This window comes from Trachemys scripta, chromosome 3, assembly GCF_013100865.1.
Source record: "Trachemys scripta elegans isolate TJP31775 chromosome 3, CAS_Tse_1.0, whole genome shotgun sequence".
Lineage (NCBI taxonomy): Eukaryota > Metazoa > Chordata > Testudines > Emydidae > Trachemys > Trachemys scripta.
This window is the reverse complement of record NC_048300.1, coordinates 77,123,190-77,146,820: the sequence shown is the minus strand read 5'-3', so window position 1 is coordinate 77,146,820 and position 23,631 is coordinate 77,123,190. Positions and strand designations below refer to the sequence as shown.

Sequence of the window (23,631 nt, the reverse complement as noted above, 5' to 3'; positions counted from 1 at the left end):
TTCCTTTCAGGAAACTATAGTAACAGGTGAGTGGAAAACACTGGTGCTAAGTGGCCCATTCTTTCGCTATTGTGTTCCATGGGGGCAAGAATTTTTGCAATTGATTTTTGTTATTTGGTGGATACCAGGGAAAGGGTTATATTTTACAGATATGAGAATGGCATAGACTCTATCCCAGAGCAGGACTCCACTGTGGTTGCACAGGTGTAGTGGCTGGCTAAATTTGGTCCCTGGTAAGAGAGTAAAACAAAAGAGCAGCGCAGGTTAAACACCTGACTGCAATGGGATTTTAAGAAATATTTTATTTGAAAAATAGTCAAAAACAACAACAAGAAAAGAAAAGAAAACCCTCACTAATGAAATGTGGAACCCACATGTTACATGAAAACAACAGTAACTTTGAAAAAGAGCACAGATATGGCAAAACTCTGGAAATGGTCCCAAGCTTCAATGTTTGGATCTGAATCCAAACTCTTCCAAAGTTAAGGGGTGTTTTTAAGATCTACAGCTTTGGCTAGGGCCCATCCCGACACAATTCACATCTCAAAACAAACATGTTAAGTAGGAATAGAAGAAAGGAGGCAGAGAAGAGGAGTAAAGGAGAGAGGGTTGTGAGAGTGAGTAGGTGCATGATGAGTCTGTAGTGAATGGATTTATATGGCCTCTAGGGTCCCAGGTGAGGCAATATCCTAAGCTTTTTAGGACCCAAGCCTGTCAGGTGGTGAGTCAGCTGGAGCTAAACACCCTCAGTGCTACAGGAATTGAGGATACGCTGAATTTAGCAGGACCAGACTGCTAATTTGTTCTTCTGGAAGGTACATTGCATTTATTCTACCTTTTCTATCTGGTCACAATAGGAAGGGTTTTTTCTTTCCAACAGGAGGAAAAGCTAGAGTGGTTTTCCAGGAGGTGATGGGCCACCTTTGTCCAATTCCAGAAGGCAGAATTTATGAAGAGGGCTTGTTGGTGAATCAGAGTGCTTCACTGATCCTCACACACAGTGAAGTCTAGAGGGGATGGATCTTTTTGCAGAACCATATGACGTATGTGAGACTAGCACAGGGATTATTGGCATCTCTAGTACATTTTCTTTGTGGAGCCTGGCAGGAGTGCAGTGTGGTGAATGTTCAAATCCCCTGCACACTGACACTTTGAACTAAGAAGCAGACTCATTTACATTAGCTCCAAATTATTTTCAGGGCATTTATGACATTTCTCAGTGCAGAAGGTGCAGAATTAAGGAGGAATGGAATAGAGATGTCTATACGCCATCAAAAATGACACTCTCAGGTGGCAGATTGGGAATGCTGTAAAATTCCTTCTGCGCTGATGTAATGGAGTATCTTCCTACGACATGGTAATAGAGAAATGGACTGCAAACTAAAAAAGTGGTACAGCCTCTCTATAAATGTATTTCTAGCCAGTTTTGTGTCACTGCCTGCATCTAATCCAGATTATGCAAATCATCTTTTGGAAATTAATTGACTTTACGCTGCCTGTCCCTCAATATGGAGTTTTACTTTTTTAGGTTTGTTCAGACCCAAAATCTTAGGTGAAATTCAGCTGGCACAAAACTGTCCAAACCAATCCTGAGAAAGTTAAATCATAATCTACTGTGAAACTAGCAAGTTTTCCACATCTTGAGTCTGAACACCAACAAGCCAGACAATCAAAATGCAAAAGGCAGGTGAAATATAAATACGTAACAAATACCCTGAATCCTTATGAGCCAGCAGTATTCAAACTGACATTGGCCAAAAATGTAAATACAGACCCAGAGTGCTCCACTACAGCTTTATTCATTCATCTGAAATTCTGGAATAGACTGTAACTACTTCGTGCTTTTCTGATTGTTATCTTAATTCAGATAACTTTCCGGAGTATGTCTTGTGTAAGTCCCTCTGTGTGCTAAACATTATTTATTATTGATAGCTATCTGTATAATAGATCTAATCTTTTGAAAGAAGCTAAAGAGAATCGGGAAAGAGTAGAATTCAGCCAGGACATAGAATATTCCTGTGGTATTATTTTTTACATGCTTAAGGTCCTGTACATACACAATTGTCTAACAGGAGACAAGCATTATTTCTCTAACCAGGCTGTAATGGGGATTTTGTTTTCTGAAACCAAAACCATACCATAAACTAGAGGTGGGCAAACTACAGCCCGCGAGCGACCTCCGGCCCGCGGGACCATCCTGCCCGGCCCCCAAGCTCCTGGCCCGGGAGGCTACCCCCAGCCCTTCCCCTGCTGTCCCCCCTCCCACGCAGCCTCAGCGGCGGGATTGTGAGCTCCTGGGGCAGCACAGCTGCAGAGCCCAGCCTGACGCAATGCTCTGTGCTGCATGGCGGCGGCGGTGACAGCGTGGCCCGGCTCCAGCCGGGCGACATGGCTGTATTGCCACCAGCCACCGGTGCTCCAGGCAGCGCAGTAAGGGGACAGGGAGCAGGGGGAGATGGATAGATGGCAGGGGAGTTCAGGGGGGTGGTCAGGAGGTGGGGGTATGGATGGGGGCGGGGCGTTCGCAGGGCTGGCTCTAGGTTTATTGCCGCCTCAAGCAAAAAAAAAAAAAAAAAACGGAGTGCAACTGCGGACCCCAGAATGCCACCCTTGGAATTGTGCTGCCCCAAGCACGTGCTTGGTTTGCTGGTGCCTAGAGCCGGCCCTGGGCGGTCGGAGGGTAAACAGGGGGTTGAATGGGGGCAGGGTCCCGGGGGGACAGTCAGGAAGGAGAGAGAGGGTTGGATGGGGTGGCAGGGGGCAGTCAAGGGCAGGGGTTTCGGGGGCGGTCAGGGGACAGGGAGTGGGGGTGTGTGGATGGGGCAGGGGTCCCGGGGGGGACCATCAGGGAACGGGGGAGGGGGTGGATGGGGCAGGAGTCCCAGGGGGCAGATAGGAGGTGGGGGTCGGACAACGACCACCTCCCCTAACTGGCCCTCCATACAATTTACGAAACCAGATACGGCCCCCAAGTCAAAAAGTTTGCCCGCCCCTGCCATAAACTATGTAGGCTTTGTCTTCCCTGGAAAGCTTTGTCTATTGCATGGTTTGGATAGAATGGTTTTCAGAAATCAGTCCCAGCCCATTCACATGTTAGGGAGACTATGCTAAACTGCAAGTAGCAATGGTATTTAAAGCACCTGTCATATCTCAAGTCACTAGTTCTATTAAAGGATAGTGGCAAAGCAAAAATGGAAACTAAGCTCAGATTCATGTGTAGATGTTCCCATTAACTAAGTTCTGGCAAGCATTCAGAACATAAACACCAACACACCCACATATATACATGCAAACACATGTATAAATGTTAAAATTGTATGTATGTATGTATGTATATCCCCGCTGAAACCCTCTTGGCATTTCCTGGCTCACCAAACATATTCCAGCATGTATCATTATGAGGCAGCACTGATATAGTGATAGTCATTAAAAAGTCAGAACTGGCAAACATTTAACACACAGTTATATCTGAGATATCGGATTTTACTCCTATTTTTAGAATAATAAACAACGATCATAGGTATAGTATATAAATGTTGACTTTGTAACAGGGGCAGCTCCAGGCACCAACGCAGCGTGCTTGGGAAGGCAAAAAACATAGAGCCGCCCCCGCTTTGTAATGACAACCACTGTATTACAGACTGCAATGAGATCTCTGGTAGTTGTGGTATCACATTCTGAGGGTAAATAAATTGAAAAGGTTAGTTAAAATTTGTGTGTGTTGAATGCCTTGCAGCCCCCAAAACACACCAAGCCTTGTTTGTGAGCATATTCATCAATGAAATCTGGGCGCAATTCTCTTTTCAGTTTTGCTTTGCACTTCCTCTTTAAACAAATGTCCCAGAAGCTTCCCTAGCTTGCTTCACCACAGATTAGATGAAGATAACATTGAGACAATACTCTCTTTCATATAGATTACAAATATGAACTACCCCTTGCAACATAAAAACTCCACCCTGATAACTGATGGGTGTAGAATATGGAAAGAATCTGTCGGATATGTAACTATGACACAATTATTTTTGTTTATTTTTTACTGCACCTTTCAATGTCCAGGCCTTTTTTCTGCAGAGGTAACTGCCATTTTTGAGAGTCAGAGCTGATGAGAAAGTAACAGAGGGGGTACTGTCTCAATAAGGAGACAGCTTCTTATATTTTTACCTTTGTTCATTTTGCTTCCCCCCTTAGTCAGCCATTCATATTGAAAGAACACTATTGCTTTTGCTGTATGGAAAACATAGTAGAAGTGTTAAAGCAAAAAGCAAAGACAGTTCTGCTTAGGGTGACCAGACAGCAAGTGTGAAAAATCGGGACGGGGGTGGTGGGTAATAGGAGCCTATGTAAAAAAAAAAAAAAAAAAAGACCCCAAAATCAGGACTGTCCCTATAAAATCAGGACATCTGGTCACCCTAGTTCTGCTCATGAGACATTTTGTCCGACCCTTGAAACCACTTGGACGCTTAATAGATAATGAGCCAAATTCTGCCAAATTCAGTTACAATGGTGTAAATCCAGAGTAACTCAATTTACATCAGTGTAACTGACAGCAAATTTTGACCCCAAATTAGCAAAAGCTGTCCCTCTCTAGCACACAATAAAATCCTTATGGAGTATCATTGCCAGGTCACATCTACTATTTCAGTGCGCTTATGTTAGCCAAGTGATCTGGTTCCAGGCCAGAATCCTTGTTTTTCATTGCTGTTCATCAGTGTCTCCTAAACTCACCTGATTGTTTAAATGAGCAACCCCTGCTGTTTGTTTAGAAGAGCAAACAAATGGCAAATGACATCAGGGCCTTTGTAATCCAACTGGCCACTGCCAGAACAATCCCATCTCCAAGCACAATCACAGGATCACTAATAAATGAGGTTTTTACTTAGCTAAGGAGGCAGCATGTGGCCAAGAATGACCAAACACTAACTAATCTTTATTAGCTGCAATTAGATGGGGGGAGAAGCATCAAATTGCCCATGCAAACTGTTCCAAGGGAGGGGGGAGAAAAACCAAAGCCAAACAAGAGTGAACAATAAGTGTTTGGAAGCACATTTATTTAATAAGACCCATATCCTCTCCTTCCCTTCCTACTAGCTTGCACTTATCCCTCTCACACAAGCCTAATGCCTTAATCTTGCTAAATATTTGCAAATTGGCACCACATCTGATTTGAGACAATAGAGGTGGAATGAATAAAGTGCTTAGAGCTATGATATACTTCTTATTACAGCGATAGCATTTCACAAGATTAAAGGGGATTTTCTATTGGACAGAAGACAAATCCAGTACCCGCTTTACTGAGTGAACGTCACAGATGCTGTGCCGTTAACATGTGGTGGAACAAACAAGAGAGATTATCTGCTTTTCTCAATGAGCGCTATCTACGCTGTTATTTTATAATACATTTTCCACTCACCTTTTCAAGTGTTAGTTTTGAAAGTCAATGCAGATTGACTGCAAAGTCTTGAGTGAGTCAACTGAATATTCTTTGAAGCAAGAAATTTCAATCAGAATGCAGCACCCTGGGAAAATATAATCCTGTGACTCCATTTTGGGGAATAATAACACCAACCAAAAAGAAGAAAAAACCCTAACCAAGCCTCTCTACCAGGGGGATTCTGAGGACCCAATATCCTGAAAACCTGCTGTCTGGTCCTACCAATGTGACAAAGCGATTTGTAAGCACCAGATTGTGTTATCTTGGCTCCCAGCCTGATTGCTAATTAATCAGAAGCAGAAGTGCCACAGGGAGGAATCAGGAGTACAAAGTGTTGGATAAAAATGAACAGGAACCTGACTAACAACCAGGGGCCAAACCCCACTGTCCTGACTTGGGGAAAGACTTCCTTAGAAGTCAATGGAATCTCATTCTTATAAAGTGAATAGGAGCTTTGATTCAGCAAGGACTACAGTATTTAGCCAGTTTTTTTAACTGTATGACATAATTTATCCTGTTTATTAGGGTGGGATAGTAACTGTGCATTCATTGGCTTCAGTGGGCATTTTGACTAAGGAGTGTGGGATTTGATCCACTAACAATATACACAAGTAAAACTATGCTGCCATGAAAGCATATGTCAAATTCCAAGCCTTGTGAACTTTAAAGCTAGTGATTGTACAGTACATTTTTGTATATGGTCATAAGAGAGTTGCTGTTATGCTGTCATTCTCTTTGAACTGTTGCAGATCTGTGGGGTTGTTTTCTGGTGAGGAAGGCCTGGTCTACACTAGAAAGATTTCCCAGCAAAACTCACCTTCGGTGGATCCTAATTCTAACTGCTTTATAGCATTTAAAAGGGATTTTAGTGACTATTTCAACTAATCCGTATAGTGAAGAACTTTAAAGATGTGGATTTGATCCAAAGCAATGAGTGTTTGCTTATGTTTGTACAATTATCAAGGCATTTTTCCATCATCTTAATTGTCAAATGCCTCTTATTTAAGCCATCACATTATTCTGAGGAATCTCAGATCATTTTGATATCACTGCTACCAAAAGCATCATGAGCATAGATTGCCCATTTGGATTCCAAGGTGTACAAAATTGGATCTATAATTTTTTAAAATAGTGGGCCAAATTCTGCCTCATGTGATCCCATTGAAATCAATGTATTTTCAAAGGTGTCACTGACAGCAGAATTTGGTCTATTATGGGATATGATGTAAGAAAATCTGTGCTGAATTTCTGTGCAAATGATGCATTTTGTGCAAAACACACTTTCACCATTTCCAGAGCAGGCTTAAAATACCTTTTAAACAATGACTTAGAGGCCATTTTTAAGGCACTTTTGATAATGTCATAGTACTTCACACTTCTATAGCACCTTCCACCTGAGAATCCTAAAGCACATTAAAATATTATAGCCAAGTTATTCAGAAGTGCCTAGTGATTGTGGAAACCCAACTGGAGACACCTGGTTTTCAAAGGATGAGTGCTCAGTATGTTCTGAAAACCAGACCCCTGTAAGATAGCTCAAGTCATCTATCCAAAAACTGAGGTACCCAAAATCACAAGTCACTGAAAATCTTGAGGAAAATCTGAAAGATTTAACCTCATAGCACTCCCTGAAATAAAGAATTATCGTATTCCCTCTTCTATAAAGGAGGGAACTGAGGGCTTGTCTACATTACAGGGACTAAAGTGGCTTAGCTGTGGTACTGGGGCTATGCCACTGTAACCCTGAAGTGTAGACACATCCTACAGTGAGGGAAGTGGGTTTTCCGTTGCTGTAGGAACACCACCTCTCTGAGCAGAGTAGCTATGCTTGCATTGTCCTAGCCACATCCACAGCAGAGGGTGAGGCTGGCATAGCGATGGCACTTGGGATTTGAATGTTGCACACACCCCTGAATGTCATAGCTTCGTTGATCTAAATTTTTAGCATAGAACAGGCCTAAGACATGGAGCAAATACTTGTCTTGCCTGAAGTCACACATAAAGGTAGGGGCAAAGCTGGGACTAGAACCCAGCTCGCCTCACTTCTAGTCCTGGGCCATCTTGCCTCCTTTCCACAGTTCTCAGTGTTGTTAGATAAATTCACAAATGCAGAATCAGGAAGCTGATATTATATACAAATGCTAATTAAGCAAAAATAACTGAGTTCCACATTACTTTACATTTTCTGCATTAATCCCTCGTTTTGGGTCATTGACTCACTTGAGGGCCTCAGCACTAACTGAGACTGATGATTACCCAGACTAGATAATCACGTGTGCTGCTGTAACCATTTTCAGGAAGACCTACTCCTTCCTCTCTTTGTAATCTGTTATCTTCTAAAGGAGATTGTCAGGAGGTACTTCAAAGTCCTTTGAAAATGGCCAGGGTTCTATCTGAATTGGAGAAGATACAGTCCTCCCTCCCCAAGATGTCAACAACTGCTAAATGCATAGGCATTTGGTGCCTTCTTATCACAGCTTTGTGCAACCATAACGAGCCCAGTGACCTCACCCCTCTGCTATCATAAGCCAATTGATATCATTGCTCAGCAATATACACCCAGATTAGTCTTTTTCTTGTTTGTTAACCCATTCAGATTGATTGTTGCGGATTGACAAAAAGAAACCAGTTTTCGGAGATGAGGAATAGCACAGTGTGCTGGGCTTGGAATTTAAAATACGGAAAGGCCGTCAAAACTCAAAGGCACAAGAAAGGGATGCAGGGAGCTTCAAAATCCCGAAAGCTAGACAACAGGGGCAAAATGCCATTTCAAATTCAAAAATAACCAGTATCACTGAGGGGGAGAGAGCAGCCTTTGGCATTAAAAGATGACCTGGGAAGATTTAAGTTCATTTGTTTCAGCCACCATGTAAGAGAGATGCTATCGGAGTGCCTTTAGAGGAGAAACTGACTACCATAAGAATTGCAGTGAAATTGAGTCATTTTATGTAAATTTAACCTCTTCTGAATTGTCAGAATGTAGATACCCCTCAGAACCAAAGCTAAACAGAGGCAACCTTGCATATATACCCACGACTCACTCCATTACTAGCTTTAAACAGACAAGTTCAACTTAAAAATCACTTTTCTGTCTGAAAATCAAGTATCAGAAGGGTAGCCGTGTTAGTCTGGATCTGTAAAAAGCAACAGAGAGTCCTGTGGCATTGACGTACATGCGTCTGACGAAGTGGGCATTCACCCACGAAAGCATATGCTCCCATACATCTGTTAGTCTTAAAGGTGCCACAGGACTCTCTGTTGCTGTCTGAAAATGTTTTACCTGCCATTGTTACAAATAGCATCTACAATGACTATTAGAGAAAGAAGGGTAAAAAATTGAAGCTAGTATACAGACAAGAGTCTGGAGACTTTAAGCGGATATATTGGGTTGTTTGCTATGGGAATGTAAATTTTAAAAATTATTGCGTAGAATTATTTATGCTGAGAAGTGTAGGTTGGGACTATACTTGCTGAGCCTGAGCCTTCCTCAGATAAGCAATACCAAAGGATTTTGAGATAATGGGCATGGATGAGGTAGCTACTTAAATCAGCTCTTTTTGTTTAAATTAACATTTATGTACAAAATTGGCAAGTTATGATCTGCAAGGGATGTCAGGGTGGGGGGTGGATTGGTTGCAGATCACCCCATAGAGTGTAAGAAATTTGAGGAACAGGGCCAATATGCCTCCCTAGGAATGAGGCTACAGAGGGAAAAGTTGTATCATCCTGTTTTGTATCCATTGTAAGATATTTCCTTGAGATAGTGGGGGGGGGGGGGGGGTGTTAACCAGGCAACTAAAGGCAACATACACATGCCCACACAAGCTAAACAGGAATCTATGGATCCAGTTGTGATCTCACTTTACACTAGTTTATACAGATAAAACTCCACTGACTACAATATTTCAGATAAATGAGTAAATTTATCTGAAATAAGTGACAACAGAACCAGGTCCAATGTGTCTGCTGTGTTTATTTTGGTTAGAAGTGCCAGGGAACAAGCAACTACTGTTCCTAACTGCATCTGTGTTTAACTGAGCAGGAGTAGGTCTATGAAGAAGGGCAGTTTGTTAGCTGAGAGTGATAGTTGTGTTGTCTTCTGCAAGCAGGGAAGGCTGCCGCTCCCACTCCTTGGAAACCATTTCTCTGATGAATAAAACAACTAAGGAAATCCAAGTGGGGGGTTCGTGCCTTTTTTATATACAACATTGCTTTATTTCTCCCATTAAAATACATTGGAGAAATAAATCATCAGCACTGAAAGCAGCTCCATACCCAGGGCTGGCTCCAGGCACCAGCCTGGCAAGCAGGTGCTTGGGGCGGCCGCTCCGGAGAGCGGCGGCAGGTCCAGCTATTCGGCGGCAATTCGGTGGACGGTCCCTCACTCCCGCTCAGAGCGAAGGACCTCCCGCCGAATTGCTGTCACAGATCGCGATCGTGATTGCGGCTTTTTTTTTTTTTTTTTTTTTTTTGGCTGCTTGGGGCAGCCAAAACCCTGGAGCCGGCCCTGTCCATATCAGATGGTAAAATCCATTCAAATCACACAACTGTTTTTTGCTCAGTTTATACCAGCAGTGAAGACTGAACTAAATGTGTAATGAACAACCGTAATCTTATTAGGCCTACATTCTTTTCACTGGCTGCTATATTTAAATTGACCATATTGGTTTATAAGGAGTTGCTATTAACCTGAAGTCTAGTCAATATTTTTTATTTATTATTATGTGAGTACTTTCTAGGCCTACACTTGCCAAATTTTCCTCACTTTACAATTACATGTTCCTGGTTGTTTTTTTCCTCCTCATTTCCAGCACAAACAGAAGAAATTGAGTGCTGCCTCATTCATGCAAACATTTATGCACATGAGTTGTCCCATTGAGTGTAACCGGACGACTTGCATATGTAAAGTTACATGTAGGCCCAGGCTTGGGGCAGAACTATGCCTGATCCAAAAGCACACTGAAATCAATGCTAAAGCTCTGCCATTGACTCCAATCAGCTTTAAAGTAAGCCTAAAGTGCTATCCAATGCTCTAAATAAACACACTGAAAAAATAGGTAAAAGTATATTTTCTCCCTCAGGAGGATAGGTCACAACTTTTTTTTAAGCACTTGGGTTTGATATAATGGAAAAAAAAAAAACCCACCCCCACCCCTCAGGAACTTCCACCCATCACAAAATGACAGATTTTAGCATTACTGGAAAAAAAACCTTATTTACAATGGACTTACTTCAATGTGTTCTTATCAGGCTCAGCTGCCACCTCACCCAATATCTCAGGCAGGGCGGCTGAAGGGGCCTTTTGATCATAACAGAATGCACGTGTACAAAGTTACCATTGTGCAAAGTACAGTCAGATCTACTTAATCCACGCTTGGTGTTGTCCAGATGTCTGGGTATATAAAAAAGCAGCTTATATAGCTACTTGATGTACAAACCACTGGTCTGAAAATCTGAAGTTGTTTTTATCCAATTAATATTTACATGTGCAAAGGAATTTGGAGAAGTAGTTAGATCCTGAGTATTTGGATAAGGCAGGCTTTTTCTGAAAATCAGTATGCAAATAGCACAATGGTTTCCTCCACAGAGGCAACATTACAACATAGCATCAACCTAGGGCCTGATCTCATTTCAAAGACTTATGTGTTTCAGATTACGTGTGCAAACTAAGTGAAACCCATTCCTCAAAGGCATAGGCAGGGGCAGATGTGCTTAAGCAGCAGGTACTTGCTAGAAATGAATCCTGCTGGCAGTTCAGACTACTGTCCTGTATTTTCATTGTGCAGATTGCTAACGTAAATACTCCTTCTAGCATTCTTCATTTGCTATCATATTCATAAAAGGAACAGGAAGGAGAGAATATACATATTTTATTTTCAACAGCAGAAACTCTGGCTGTGGGAAAAATAGCTTATTAATCATTTGTCTCTCTGCTTCCCACTGTATGTATAATTAGATGGTTTGCAATAGTTGCATAGATAAAAACCCTCTAAGACTTGTGCTGCTACAGCTGTGCAGGTGTAAGGTTTCCAGTGTAGACGCTCTTTGCCAGCAGGAGAGCTCTCCTGCCAGCAAAATAAAACCACCCCCAGCGAGAGGCAGTAGCTTTGTCAACGGGAGAGCATCTCCTGCCGACAAAGCACTGTCCACACCGGCGCTTTTCATCAGTAAAACTTTTGTCGGTTGGGGGAGGGGGATTCACACCCATGACCAACAAAAGTTTTACTGACAAAAGGGCCAGTGTAGATGTAGCCTAAGAGAGGGGGTTACAGAGAAAAAGTGAGGAAGTCTGAGTTGTATCTTAACTTGCAGCACACGATCAGTAGTATAATACAGACTATTATACCCTTACTGATATTGGCCAGAACCGTACACCACCATTGATTTCAGTGGAACTACTTGGGCTGCTTAAAATTTCATTCACATGGTGACAAGGTGTGAATGGTTTGTAAGTTTGTAGGGTAATGCTGGTTTGCAAACTGAATGAGGATCTCTAGCTTAGGACGTCAATATTCCAATAGTTTAGATGAAGCAATAACGAATAGTGGTCAGGCTGACTCTGTTAAGAGCAGAGAAGGTAAAAAGCTACAGGGGCCTAAATCATAAGTGGGATTTTCAAAAGCAGAAAGCGTTGGCATTACTCATGGTGGGGCGGGAGAAACACGATACTCAGCACTTCTGACACTCCCATTCTCACTACATATCTCTTCCCTTCTGTAACACAATAGCTGTGCATATGGGTTGGACAGGAGAGCTTTGGCTTCCTCGACCATGAGATACTGTTCCAGGAAGGAGGATTGCTAGAAAGAAATGGGGGCCATCTGACCAAGGGGAAAAGCATCTTTGCACACCAACCCACCAACCTAATGAGGAGGGCTTTAAATTAGGTTCAAAGGGGGCAGATGACAAAAGCCAATAGGTAAATATAAGAAAAGATTATAATAACCCAGGTCTAGATGTTGGCGGGACATTAAAAATTGCAATAGGGTTGTAGGACCAACAAGAGGAAAAACAGTGGGGGAATCAGCTCAACACCTTAATGTCCATACACGAATGCAAGGAGCATGGGGGGGGAGGGATAAGGATAAATTGGAAGTTTTAATACATAAGCTAAATTATTACTTAATTTGCATTGAGACTTAGTGGGATATCATGACTGGAATATTGGTAGAGAGGGGTATGGCTTGTTCAGGAAGTAACTGTGGGGCAGCCATTTTAGACTGAATTCTGACCAACAGGGAGGAACTGGCAGCGAATCTGAAGACTGAAGGCAATTTGGGTGAAAGTGATCAAAGTGAGTGCCTCAGACTAAGGACAATGAACTTCAAAATAAAAAAAGACTTTAACAAACTCAGAAATGGCAGGTAAGGTCCCATGGGAAGAAAATCTAAGGAGAAAAGGGGTCCCACAGGGATCCGTCATGAATCTGGTATTATTCAATATTTTCATTAATGACTTGGATAATAGAGTGGAGAATATGTTCATAAAATTTGCAGATGACACCAATCTTAGAGGAGTTGCTAGCACTTTAGAGGACAGGATTAGAATTCAAAATGACCGTAACAAATTGGAGAATTGGTCTAAAAATCAAGAAGAAATTCAATAAAGACAAGTGCAAAGTATTACACTCATGAAGGAAAAATCAAATGCACAACTACAAAATGGGGAATAACTGGCTAGGCAGTAGCACTGTTGAACAGGAGCAACGAAAATGATAAAAAGTTTTAAAAACCTGACCTGTGATAAAAGGTTAAAAAAACCAAACCTCTGTCTCTTTAATCTTGAGAAAAGAAGACTCAGGAAGGACCTGCTAAGTCTTCAAATATGGTAAGGGCTGTTATAAAAAGGACAGTTATCAATTGTTCTCTATGTCCACTGAAGGTAGGACAAGAAGTAATGGGCTTAATCTGCAGCAAGGGAGATTTAGGTTAGATATTAGAAAAACATTCTGAATAGAAGGGTAGTTAAGCTCTGGAATAGACTTCCAAAGGAGCTATAGAAAGAATCCCCATCATTGGAGGTTTTTAAGAACAGGTTAGAGAAACACCTGTCAGGGATGGTCTAGTTTTAATTGGTCCTCAACACAAATATTAAATGGCAAACACAGAGCTTCTACTGACTCCTGTTGCAGCCTTGGCCAAGGAACTTCAACTCTGTTTTCTTGACAGGTGGGGAAACAAAGGGGATAAAACATATTTGAGTAGGCACAGGATCCTAAAAGTATCAGTTAATATTGGTAAAAAGCTCTGAAGATGAAAAGCATATGAAGGTTAAATATTGTTAAGAATACAAACAAGTGAAATGAGAAAGTGAATACAGTCTATGCTCTGTTCTTCTAGATGTGTGGGATCGTTATTCATGGTGGGAGAAGCCTGCGCTGTAGCAAAGGGATCAAAAGTAAAAGTATAGATATATTGGGATTCAGTGTTCCAGTCAGGCTCCTTATAGAGATAATCTGAGACCAGTGGCTCACAGCAAACATCCCAAACTTCCAGAATTTTGAACTGGGTGCAGGAAGAACAGGGAGGTAGGGATCCACTGTTCTTGCTCAGTCCCATCTCCAAATTAAATTAATTTTTAAAAAATCTTGCTTATTATTTGTTAAGCACCAGCAATGTACTTGACATTCGTCTAGAATATATGTCCCCGGGACATTAAAGTAGCCTTGTACTGGCTGAATGTTATGCAAGACATAATGCTATGAAGCAGAGAGGCTTTCAGTATAAAACTATTGGTAAAACAGGCAGACAAATACACTGATCAGAATTTATTTTCAAATACCTCATTTATATCATTCTCACATGAAACATGTTTTGCCGTATAGCCTACACTTAGAAAACAGAAGAGAATTTCATAAGGCACATGAGATTATAGACTACATGGAGATATCTCCCCTCACTTGCACTTGTAAAATACTGGTGATTTTAAAAGTAACATTTCTAAATCTAGACCCTGTGTAGCCCCATGTATAGCAGTATCCATGAAATTATTAGACTTTATTACACATACACCTAGTAAAGGGCTATAACAAGTCTTATATACATCACATTTTCAGAAACAGTCACAGCTGGATACATTTAAAGGTTATGCTACTCCAGACACTATGAAACAGGCTACTTATAAAAATATAACTGTCTGCTTTTGGTATGGTACAATATGGAGCATCAAAATCTTATGGAACAAATTCAGTTATTTTTGCAATGGGTGCTGTTCACTTTCACCTCCTTTTCTAAAATCCACATTTTAAACCAATTGTGTCCATTTTACAGAAAAGCAAAATACACAAGAAAAATCTAGCTTCATCATCTTCAAATTGTCAGTATGACTCCATATATTTGAAATCATGTCAGAGCATTACATTGAGGAATATCAAGACTCAGCTGTTAATTTCACAACCATTAAACATTATGGACCGCATGCAACTAAGTTAAAATACATTCTCCCAATTTTGTGTTATGGAAACTGATTTTCCAGGCTGTCCCAATGCATAAGCCAACATATTTTTATTGAATAGATCGCATGGACTTTAGTAAAAGGTTTTTATTGCATTTTTGAAGTTCAGCTATGGAATGTTATGCATTCATTTTGCTTTAACAGAGGAAAATTTTGCTTCCGGCACTTAAGCCAATATATCCCAGAATGCATTTACATAATGTCATTTTCTTTAAGTAGGCCAGGAGGTAAATTGTGGCCAACTTTATCAATTCAAATGGCTTCCATAATTTTCTTATAATCAGACATCCATTTTGTTATGATGAGAAAGAAATTGTGAACAGTTAAAATTCCAATTTAATTGAAGACTCTGAACAAAGGCTCGCTTTAAGGCTGCTGCCAAAGGAAAAATAAAGCCAGAACATAACTGAGCTTGGAGTATATAGAACAAAGCAAGCTGGGGCCATGAAAAAAAGTCAGACAATACAAACTAAGGCTTTTCACTCACTGTGCAGACACTGGCATCAGAGTTAACCACATCTTACAAATTAACCCACTGATACCCTAAAACAAAGCAGACTGGAATTCAGCAGGTTTTGTTAGACCAAAAATTGTGTCACATTTGATGCATATTTGAATAGACAAACCACTAAATGACATTTTAAACACACTTCACTTTAATTTGTTGAAGGTATCTGGGAAAGAATCAGTTAAATTTCACTGATTGTTTCAACACAATTTTGCGACTATAATCTAAGACAAGTTTAAGCCACCAACAACTGCTTCCTTTGGAAACAAATATGAACTTTGTTCAAAACAGCATCAGAAACAGGACACAGAAGTACCACTTTTCTGGTGTTTGGTTATGGCACGTAATCTGCCTTTTTTATAGGCCTTTCATTTAACTGGCAGCATGAAAATCCCTCAACGAGGAACATTCTGAAGTTCATATTTGTAGGCTTAAAACAGATACATTTTGTGTGGTGCTATATGGACATTTGTTGCATTCCTTTTAAAAAACAGCATTTACATTCTTTCAATTGATCTAAATGTACTGTCATGGTGTCTGTATAAATACAAAGGCACCCACAACTATTCAAAATGTAACAAAGTAGGACTTTGTAATGTTCATTGGGCGTGCACATTACTGCATGTGAAAGAGAGAGAAAGAGGGGAAAAAAGGATTTTCCAGTCAGGAGGCTACAAATAAGATGTAATTACGTCAGTTACTTAACGTGTTAGGCAATCTAACAACGTGCTGGAGGCAGGGCTGGCTTTAGGAAGTGCGGGGCCCGCCGCCGAAGTGCCGCCGAAGACCCAGAGCGTGGGGCCCTCTTAGGCGCGGGGCCCGATTCGAGGGAATCCGCCTAAAGCCGGCCCTGGCTGGAGGTATATGCATGACCTTTCAAGCAGCAGCATTTGTGGGAAGACTCCACCTCTTGTTCCACATTGTTAAAGTCCCCCCTGAAGTGGTTGAGGGAAGGAGATGGGGGAAAGAGGGAGTATATTTTTAAAGCTAAAATGTCATTTTGGAGGCACAATGTTAGTTTTTAAAAATTGTCCATCTATATAGAGCTCTATATTTCCATAGTCCTTTGTTTCTTCTAAATAGCCCTATCCGCAAAGGCCTTGGTTTTGTTCCTCCCTCTTTTATATACATTATGATACAGAAAGTCAAACCCTTTGTACAATTTCTAACATCACAAATGTATTCCTTAACGTGAGACTAGTCCGGAAACTCTGACATCAGACAGGCGAAAGCTGAAATTCCTTAACCTGATTTAACAGGAACTTCCTACCTATGTGTTCTTCCATCTCCCTCAAAAGAGAAAGAGAAATTGAGATTTCTAATAGCAACATATACACACTTGTGGATCTATGCTACACACTTGGAGAATACAGAGTGAGATTTAAGCTAATATAGCTTCTATTTGATTTCACTAGAGCAACATGTAGGTCCTTGCAAATACTATACAAAACAACAGTACTTTTTCCACCAAGATTTGGAGAGGTTTTTCATTTTGTCTGGAGTCCTGCACTTGGATTTCTTTGGTTGGTGCTGGGTATCCGAGTACTGAATGCCAGCGACAATGGCCGCGTCAAAGACCTCTTTGAGATTTTTCTGAGTCAAAGCTGAGCACTCGATGTAAGACGCTGCTTTTATTTCCTCAGCACAGAGCTTTGCGGCCTCTTCTGCAACAGGCTTTTCTTTGCACTTGTCCAGCTCAATGAGAACTTTGACATCCTCTCGGAGGTCCGACTGTGTCCCAACCAGAATAATAGGAGCTTTGGGGCAGTGGCATCGTATTTCAGGAACCCACTTTTCACTCACGTTCTGGAAGGAGGAAGGGCTCACAACACTGAAGCACAGCAAGAAGATGTCTGTGTTGGTGTAGCACAGCGGTCTAAGCTTGTCAAATTCATCCTGTGCAAAGCAAAGCAACATTACTGCTGAATAAAAATAGCATTAAAAATTATAAAGGTACCTTACCAGTTCCTAAATACTTCCCATTATAGAGATTTGAACTACTGAATGAATAAAGAAAGGATCAAGTTTAACTGTTCTTCTCACATAGGCACAAATGTAACTTGTGTACAACAGAACATGGTGTTTTCATAGAAGAAGCCATACATATGCCAAATTTCTGCTTCATCCTGCAACATGGAAGTTAACTGAAATTTTGCCATCGACTCCATAGGCACAGGGCCAAACAATATCTTTTTAACGTATTTAAGATTCTCTAACACTGCTGATTTCTTTTGAATGCTTTAAGCCTTCCTTGGGTGTTTGTATTTATGCCCTTCTGCCGTAACTCAACAGAAGAGCCAGACTGTAGAGGTGGAGTGCAGGCTAAGGTACACAGGTGATGAACACGCAGTAAATAGGGGGTGAGAGGGAGGGTGTAAATTCACCTTTAACAGAGCTCAATCATGGATCAGCTCAGATTTAAAATGCACCTCCCTCCCGCACAATGCTGACCACACTATCCATATGTTGAGATACAGACAAGAGCACTGGGACAACGCGGCTGGCAAGTGTTCCCACGCAAGAATCATCTTAAATAAATGAAGGTTCAATAGCAACCTACAGGAAATTAAAATAAAAGATGACCTCCCTACTATTTTGTGTTCATTTTTCTTGCTACCATCACACTTAATGACATTTTTTTCCCTCTCTCTCTTTCCCGCCTTTAAAATAAAGATCTACAATGCAAGGCTCTGATTTTTATCTTGAGGAATCAACTAACATAATGTAGATCAGTGGTTTTCAACCTGTGGTCCACGGATCTAGGTCTAAGATTTCCAAAGGCGTCTGCACCTCCTTTCAACATTTTTTAGGGATCCACAAATGAAAAAAGGTTGAAAACCTCTGATGTAGATGACACCTAAAAGGTAACAGAAGACTTGGCCATCGTGGCATTCTCACTTATCACAGCAGCTCAAAGAACTGCAAGTGAAGAATGCAAAATGAGGCAAGGATTAACTATGCATAGCCTGATTTTATGCTGACAGCAGGATAAAAGCACAGTAACACTAACAGCCTAAACAGGTAGGATTTGGTTCAGCCATGATGACATTTTAATTAAAATTCACCATGCTCTCACAGGGCCTTAAATTAAGAAGAGCAAAGAGCAAATAAAGTCAACAATGCCTCTCTAGGAACAATATTTTACTGCTGAATTGCAAGTTACATGTTAATTTGTCGGGATTTAAGATTTTACTTGAAAGCTTCTGAAGAGTTTAGGATATGCAGTTGTTTAAAGCCCATTAAAAGCCTCAGAAGTCCCATTCCACTTAAATAAATTTCTTTCAGTGGTAATGCAAAGGTTGACAACAGGTTATAAAACAAGAGTCAAGAAAGCAGGCTTCATTAGTTCTCAGATTAAACCTCTCAGGCAGCAAGACAGCAATGCAGGATTCTCACCATTTGGCTTAAAAGAAACCGTCTTTACAAAGTGTTCTGTACTGTGCAGCAACGAAGCCAATTAAAAAAGACATCGCCCCATGTTCTTGCAAGGCATTATGAAATTTTGCAGGATTCAATGGTTTCAAAAGCCAAAACCAGATCTTAAGGGAGATTTCTGTAGAGAGGATGCATGGTCATTTATATTACAAGTACAGTCTGCAGACATTCTTTGTCTCACTGCTAGATCCCGGGACTGCAGAGCTGCACCTTTGGGCTCATGACACCAAACCCTCAATGTTTCTGTATGTTTTTACCTATTTAAATGCTAATCCCATTTTGAAGCTGTCTAACACACACAACCAAGATTTTATTTGATTAAGCATCCTATACTCAGAATGATTTTCTTCATTTTACTGGTTTTCACCCAACCCATTCCTTTTAAAGGCAAACACAAGAGAGCGGTTTCACTGGTTATTTCACTAAGGAGTTTTTACACTCCTGAACTAATAGCAGTAACCAAAGCAAAAAGTGACTGGACTTTTCAAATCTTCCGGAAACCAATGCTTTTGCCGTTCCATGGGGCCCCATCACCAAGGATATCGTTACAATTACGTCTGGTAGGCTCTGCTTCTGACTTCACATCTCAGCTGAAGCTAACAGCGTGTTGCCCTGCCCCCTTGCCCTCCATCAGGGTATTACATTATGGGACAACCCTACTGGCCCATCTCATATATTATTGTTCAAAGGGGACTGCTCTGTACTCTTTTAACCTGGGTTAGAACTCAAAAAGTATAGGCAAAATGCAGTTCTGGCACTGCACAGGGTATAAGCCAGTACTGAACAGAGTTGAGTTCACATCTTTGTTATAATGCCCAGCTACAACACTGCTCATTAGGATAATGGGGTTTGTCTACTGATGCCATCATACTCTCCTCACACTGCTTTCGCTAATGCTTGGCTCCCTCAGATGGTATTGCATTATTTGGCTGGATGCATATACCAGATGCTTATGTAAGGCATGTGAGTTTTCATACGGGTGTGGAAAACTGGGGGGTTCGGGTGGCTTTAGACCCCCCCCCAAAAAATTTAGGGAGTGTCTTGATACTGGAAGCACAGAGTTAAGAATGAAGCTCATTTATCTGATCTTAGTAAGAGTTGACAAATGTAATCATGGTACAAAACTACTCATGAAATGGATCTTCAACAGGGTTTTTTTTAAATTTCCAGACCCCCTCAATAAAAATAGTTGTCCACACCCTTCACATGCCTTCGTATCTGTGCTCAAAACATACAGACTCCTCCCTCCACTCCCCCAGCAGCAGCACTTTTAAACCTATAGATAATTAAAAAAATTAAATTAAGTCAGTGGCAACACCTCTGAGGGAGAACTTACAGTCCCTGGGAATTCAACCTGACAGTGAAGTTAGCAGGGAAGCAGTCTGAACCAACAACATGACACTCCTCAACCAACCTTATACAGTGGGTTAAGAATTACTTACTCTGATGGAAATTTAATAAGATGATCAAACAATGGATATCCTTTTAAATCCATAAAGTCTTTAGGAAGACTATTTTGTGTGACACTTCTCCCTTCCCCCCATCACTTAAATGAAATAAGAAGCTTCACTGACCTGACCAGCCGTGTCACAGAGCTGAAGTCTCACAGGTCTGCCATCAACAGACACAACAGCTTAGGAGAGGAAAAAGGTGTAATGAGTTCGACTTTACACATTTTTCATTAAAAAAAAAAGAAAAAAAAGAAGAAAAAAGAATCATGCCTTCCCTCAACATTTGTTTTCCCTTCAATTAATTTAATGACTTGAAGAACTGGAACCAAGTCTGTCACTAACATTTAGGCACAGACAAACCCTTCAGGGCTTTACAATTCATTTCACTGCTGCTGATGAAGTAGCAAATCACTGAACTAAAACTCTTTGATGACACAAAAAGAGAATGATCCAAACAATTAGGTTACTTCTCTTGTTACAGAGGATTTGTTTTCTTGTCACGTTTGTGTTTTCAAAGCTCTGGCCCAAAAAAACCTTCCCAGTTTTAAATCACTGGGAAGACAATGCAAATATCTGTGTTTTCCATTGGGAAGCTCCTCTTCTTGCACGACTGGAAATTTTGACTATAGAATTTGCCATTAAAAACAAGCTAGCTTGATATGTGACCATGTGCAAACACTGGCTACGGTGGTATCTTTTATAAAACAGACCAACCTCATTATTTTTTTCTTGCTATTTAAATATAAAATGCTTTTAGCCATAGTGTAGGTTTCACTTATTATTTGGTCACTAGGCTTCACAGTATTGATTTTCAATAATACCGAGAAGTCATGCCATCCAATCAATCTTCCAGCATTTAGAATGGTTACATTACCTTTAAAGCTAGAATTCTAGCTACTAATCATACATAAATTACACCCAGAAAGGGACCGTTTGGATCAGCTCTATGAAAATTAAAAAACCTAATATTGAAGCTCGACACCCAGATTTGTGCCAGGAAGCTAATCGTCTCCAGCACAGCAGACCTCACAGGACTTAAGCGTAGAGAGACTAGAGAGTCATATATTTAATACCCTCATGTGGCTCTACAGTCTTATTAAAACTTTCAGAGAGTGACAAAGATATATAAAATTGAAAGAATTCAGAAGGCAGGATGCAGTTTCAAGAGCCCCATCCATCTCTGCACCCACCTTCCAGCACAGTTCTGAACAAACAGAGGGGAGGAGATGAAGGATTTACTCCTTCCCCCCGCCCGCAGAACCCAACTAAAGGAGGCAGGGTGTGACACACTGATATTTCCAACATGATCTAAAGTACAATCCTTAAAAAAAAAAAAAAAAAAAAAAACAAGCAAAGTCCTATCTGGGCGCAGGGCTGAACACAGCTGTAAAATATGGGCATTGCACAAGCACAGAGCTAGAAAAGCTACATGCTAACAATATGGGCCAACATGCATTCATCACCGAGAAGAAGAGGCGATGGGTGGTGATGTTTGCCCCCGAGCGTGGGAGGTGGGCCTTTCGCCTGCCCCATGGCAGCTCCCTTCCCCACCTGCGAGGGTGGAGGGGGAAGAATTTCCTCTTTCACCATTGCCAGGCCATTTCACTTCTCCCTGAAGAGGGAAATCCATGCAGCTCCCTCGGAGGGGGGGGGAGGCATAGGGGTATTCCCCCTTCCCTCTGACAGTTCATCTCCGGGAGGTGGATGTGAGATCCCCAAGCAGGTCGCCAGTGTTGTGGGGTGTCCCCCAGGAAATCCCCCCTTCCACCTGCCCCCACGCTCGTCTCCCCACCTCCTTCCCCCTGCAGCGGCCCCTTACCGGAGAAGTTGTCGAAGGCGGTGGGGATGTACTCCGTGGGGTACCCATTCGTGGTGTAACTCACCACCAGGCTGGTCTTGCCCACAGCCCCGTCCCCCACCAGGACACACTTGATGCTGCGACGCGGCTCGGCTCCCGCCCCGGCCCGGCATCTGTTGCCCAGAGCCGCTCCCAGCGCCGCCGCCCGGCTGCTGCGGACCCTGCGCGGGGGCACCGGGGGCACCTCGCAGCCGCCAGCCAGCGGCTTGCTGATGTAGCCCGCCTCCCCCTCCTGCTGCGGCGGCATCCGCCTGGCACCAGCGAAGGAGAGATCTGCGGAGCGGGGATCAGAGCCACTGGGCTGGGGTGCGAGGGGCACAGCGCCCAGCCTGGGTACGGGGGTGTCCTGCTCCTTCAGGGTCCGCCGCCCCTGCAGCTCAGCTCCTCCGGCGGGGAGCCGAGTTCCCCCTCGCCGGTCTCCTCTGGCTCCAGATCCTCCCGCCAGCAGCCGGTGCGGGGCGCCCGGGGCAGCTCCTGCTCCTCCGAGCCAGCGCGGTGCCGCCTGAGCCGCTTCCCCGCCGCTCAGCTCGCCCCGGCGAAAGGCTGGAGGGGCGGAACAGCAGCCAGCTCCAGCGGCGGGACTGAACGGGCGCGATCCCGGCCTTCCCGGAGCACGGGGGTGGCGGCAGCAGCGGGAGCCCTATGCGCGCTGCACTCGCCTCGCCGCACACTGAGGAGCCTCCAGCCCCGGCTCTCCACCTCCACAGGACACGATGATGCACTGGAAGCCGGCGGCAGGGGGAGGAGTCCGGCGCTAGGGGCTGCCCGACAGGCGGCGCTACAGCGCTCCCCGCCGCCCCTCGCCCGCCCACCGCGGCGGCCACTGGAGAAGAAGGAGCCCGGCGGCGGCAAGAACCTCTGCGGAGACGTGGGGCCCCGGCAGTGGCTGGGCCGCTTCTCATTGGCCAAATCGCTTCCCCTTCGAACGCTGAAACAATCCGCGCCGCGACTATTGACTGGAAGCGGCCACTTCTCCGCCTGCCCTGCCCCAGGCTGTTCCGTCCATCCCGGCTCCTTCCTCCCTCCTGACAAGTGATCCTCCTCCTCCTCCCGCCTCCAGTGCTTTGCCCTCTTCCCCGGTTCCTGCCTCGCTCTTTGCTCTCCTCCCGCTTCCATCTCTCTACTCTGGGTGACCTTGTCTCCCAGGCCAGGCACCTTTCCATAGCCTGTCTCCTATGCCTTCTCCTGACTCCTACTCCCCCCAACCCCCACATGACACCTCTCTATCTTCTTCCTCACCTTCCCTCCCACTGGCTATTTTTTCTCCTCATTCCACGCTGTCCCCTTCCCTCCACCCCCAAGGCTCAGCTGTAATTTCTGTAAAACTGTCTAATCTTGTCAAAGCTCTGGCTATTTCACAGAGGGAAACAAAGTTTCCGGAGCTAATTTATCAGTATTAATGAGACATAATAGGAGAAGAAATTTATTTGAGCACAGCTAAAGGCTACATAAAAGGAACAGTATTATTTGATTTTTCCATCCGTGTTTCTCTGTC

At 42.8% G+C, this 23,631-nt stretch overlaps 1 protein-coding gene across 1 annotated transcript; it reads right to left on the bottom strand.

Annotated features, from left to right (window-relative positions):
- Positions 1-14,183: 14,183 nt before the first annotated feature.
- On the bottom strand, positions 14,184-22,911 carry RHOU (ras homolog family member U). Its single transcript, XM_034765121.1, has 3 exons — positions 22,098-22,911; positions 20,402-20,460; positions 14,184-17,288 (listed from the first exon to the last, which is right to left on the bottom strand). Exons 1-3 carry the CDS (start codon positions 22,381-22,383, stop codon positions 16,833-16,835), a joined length of 801 nt encoding a protein of 266 aa, XP_034621012.1. The 5' UTR covers positions 22,384-22,911; the 3' UTR covers positions 14,184-16,832.
- Between the last annotated feature and the right edge of the window lie 720 nt (positions 22,912-23,631).

What these genes read in the sequence shown, in the direction of transcription:
- RHOU (XM_034765121.1), bottom strand. Translation starts at nt 22,383, where the DNA reads ATGCCGCCGCAGCAGGAGGGGGAGGCGGGCTACATCAGCAAGCCGCTG. An exon ending in CGCCTTCGACAACTTCTCCG is followed by an intron (nt 20,461 to 22,097) that starts GTAAGGGGCCGC and finishes TCCTCTCCTAAG; the next exon opens with CTGTTGTGTCTGTTGATGGC. An exon ending in TCTGTGACACGGCTGGTCAG is followed by an intron (nt 17,289 to 20,401) that starts GTCAGTGAAGCT and finishes TGCTTTGCACAG; the next exon opens with GATGAATTTGACAAGCTTAG.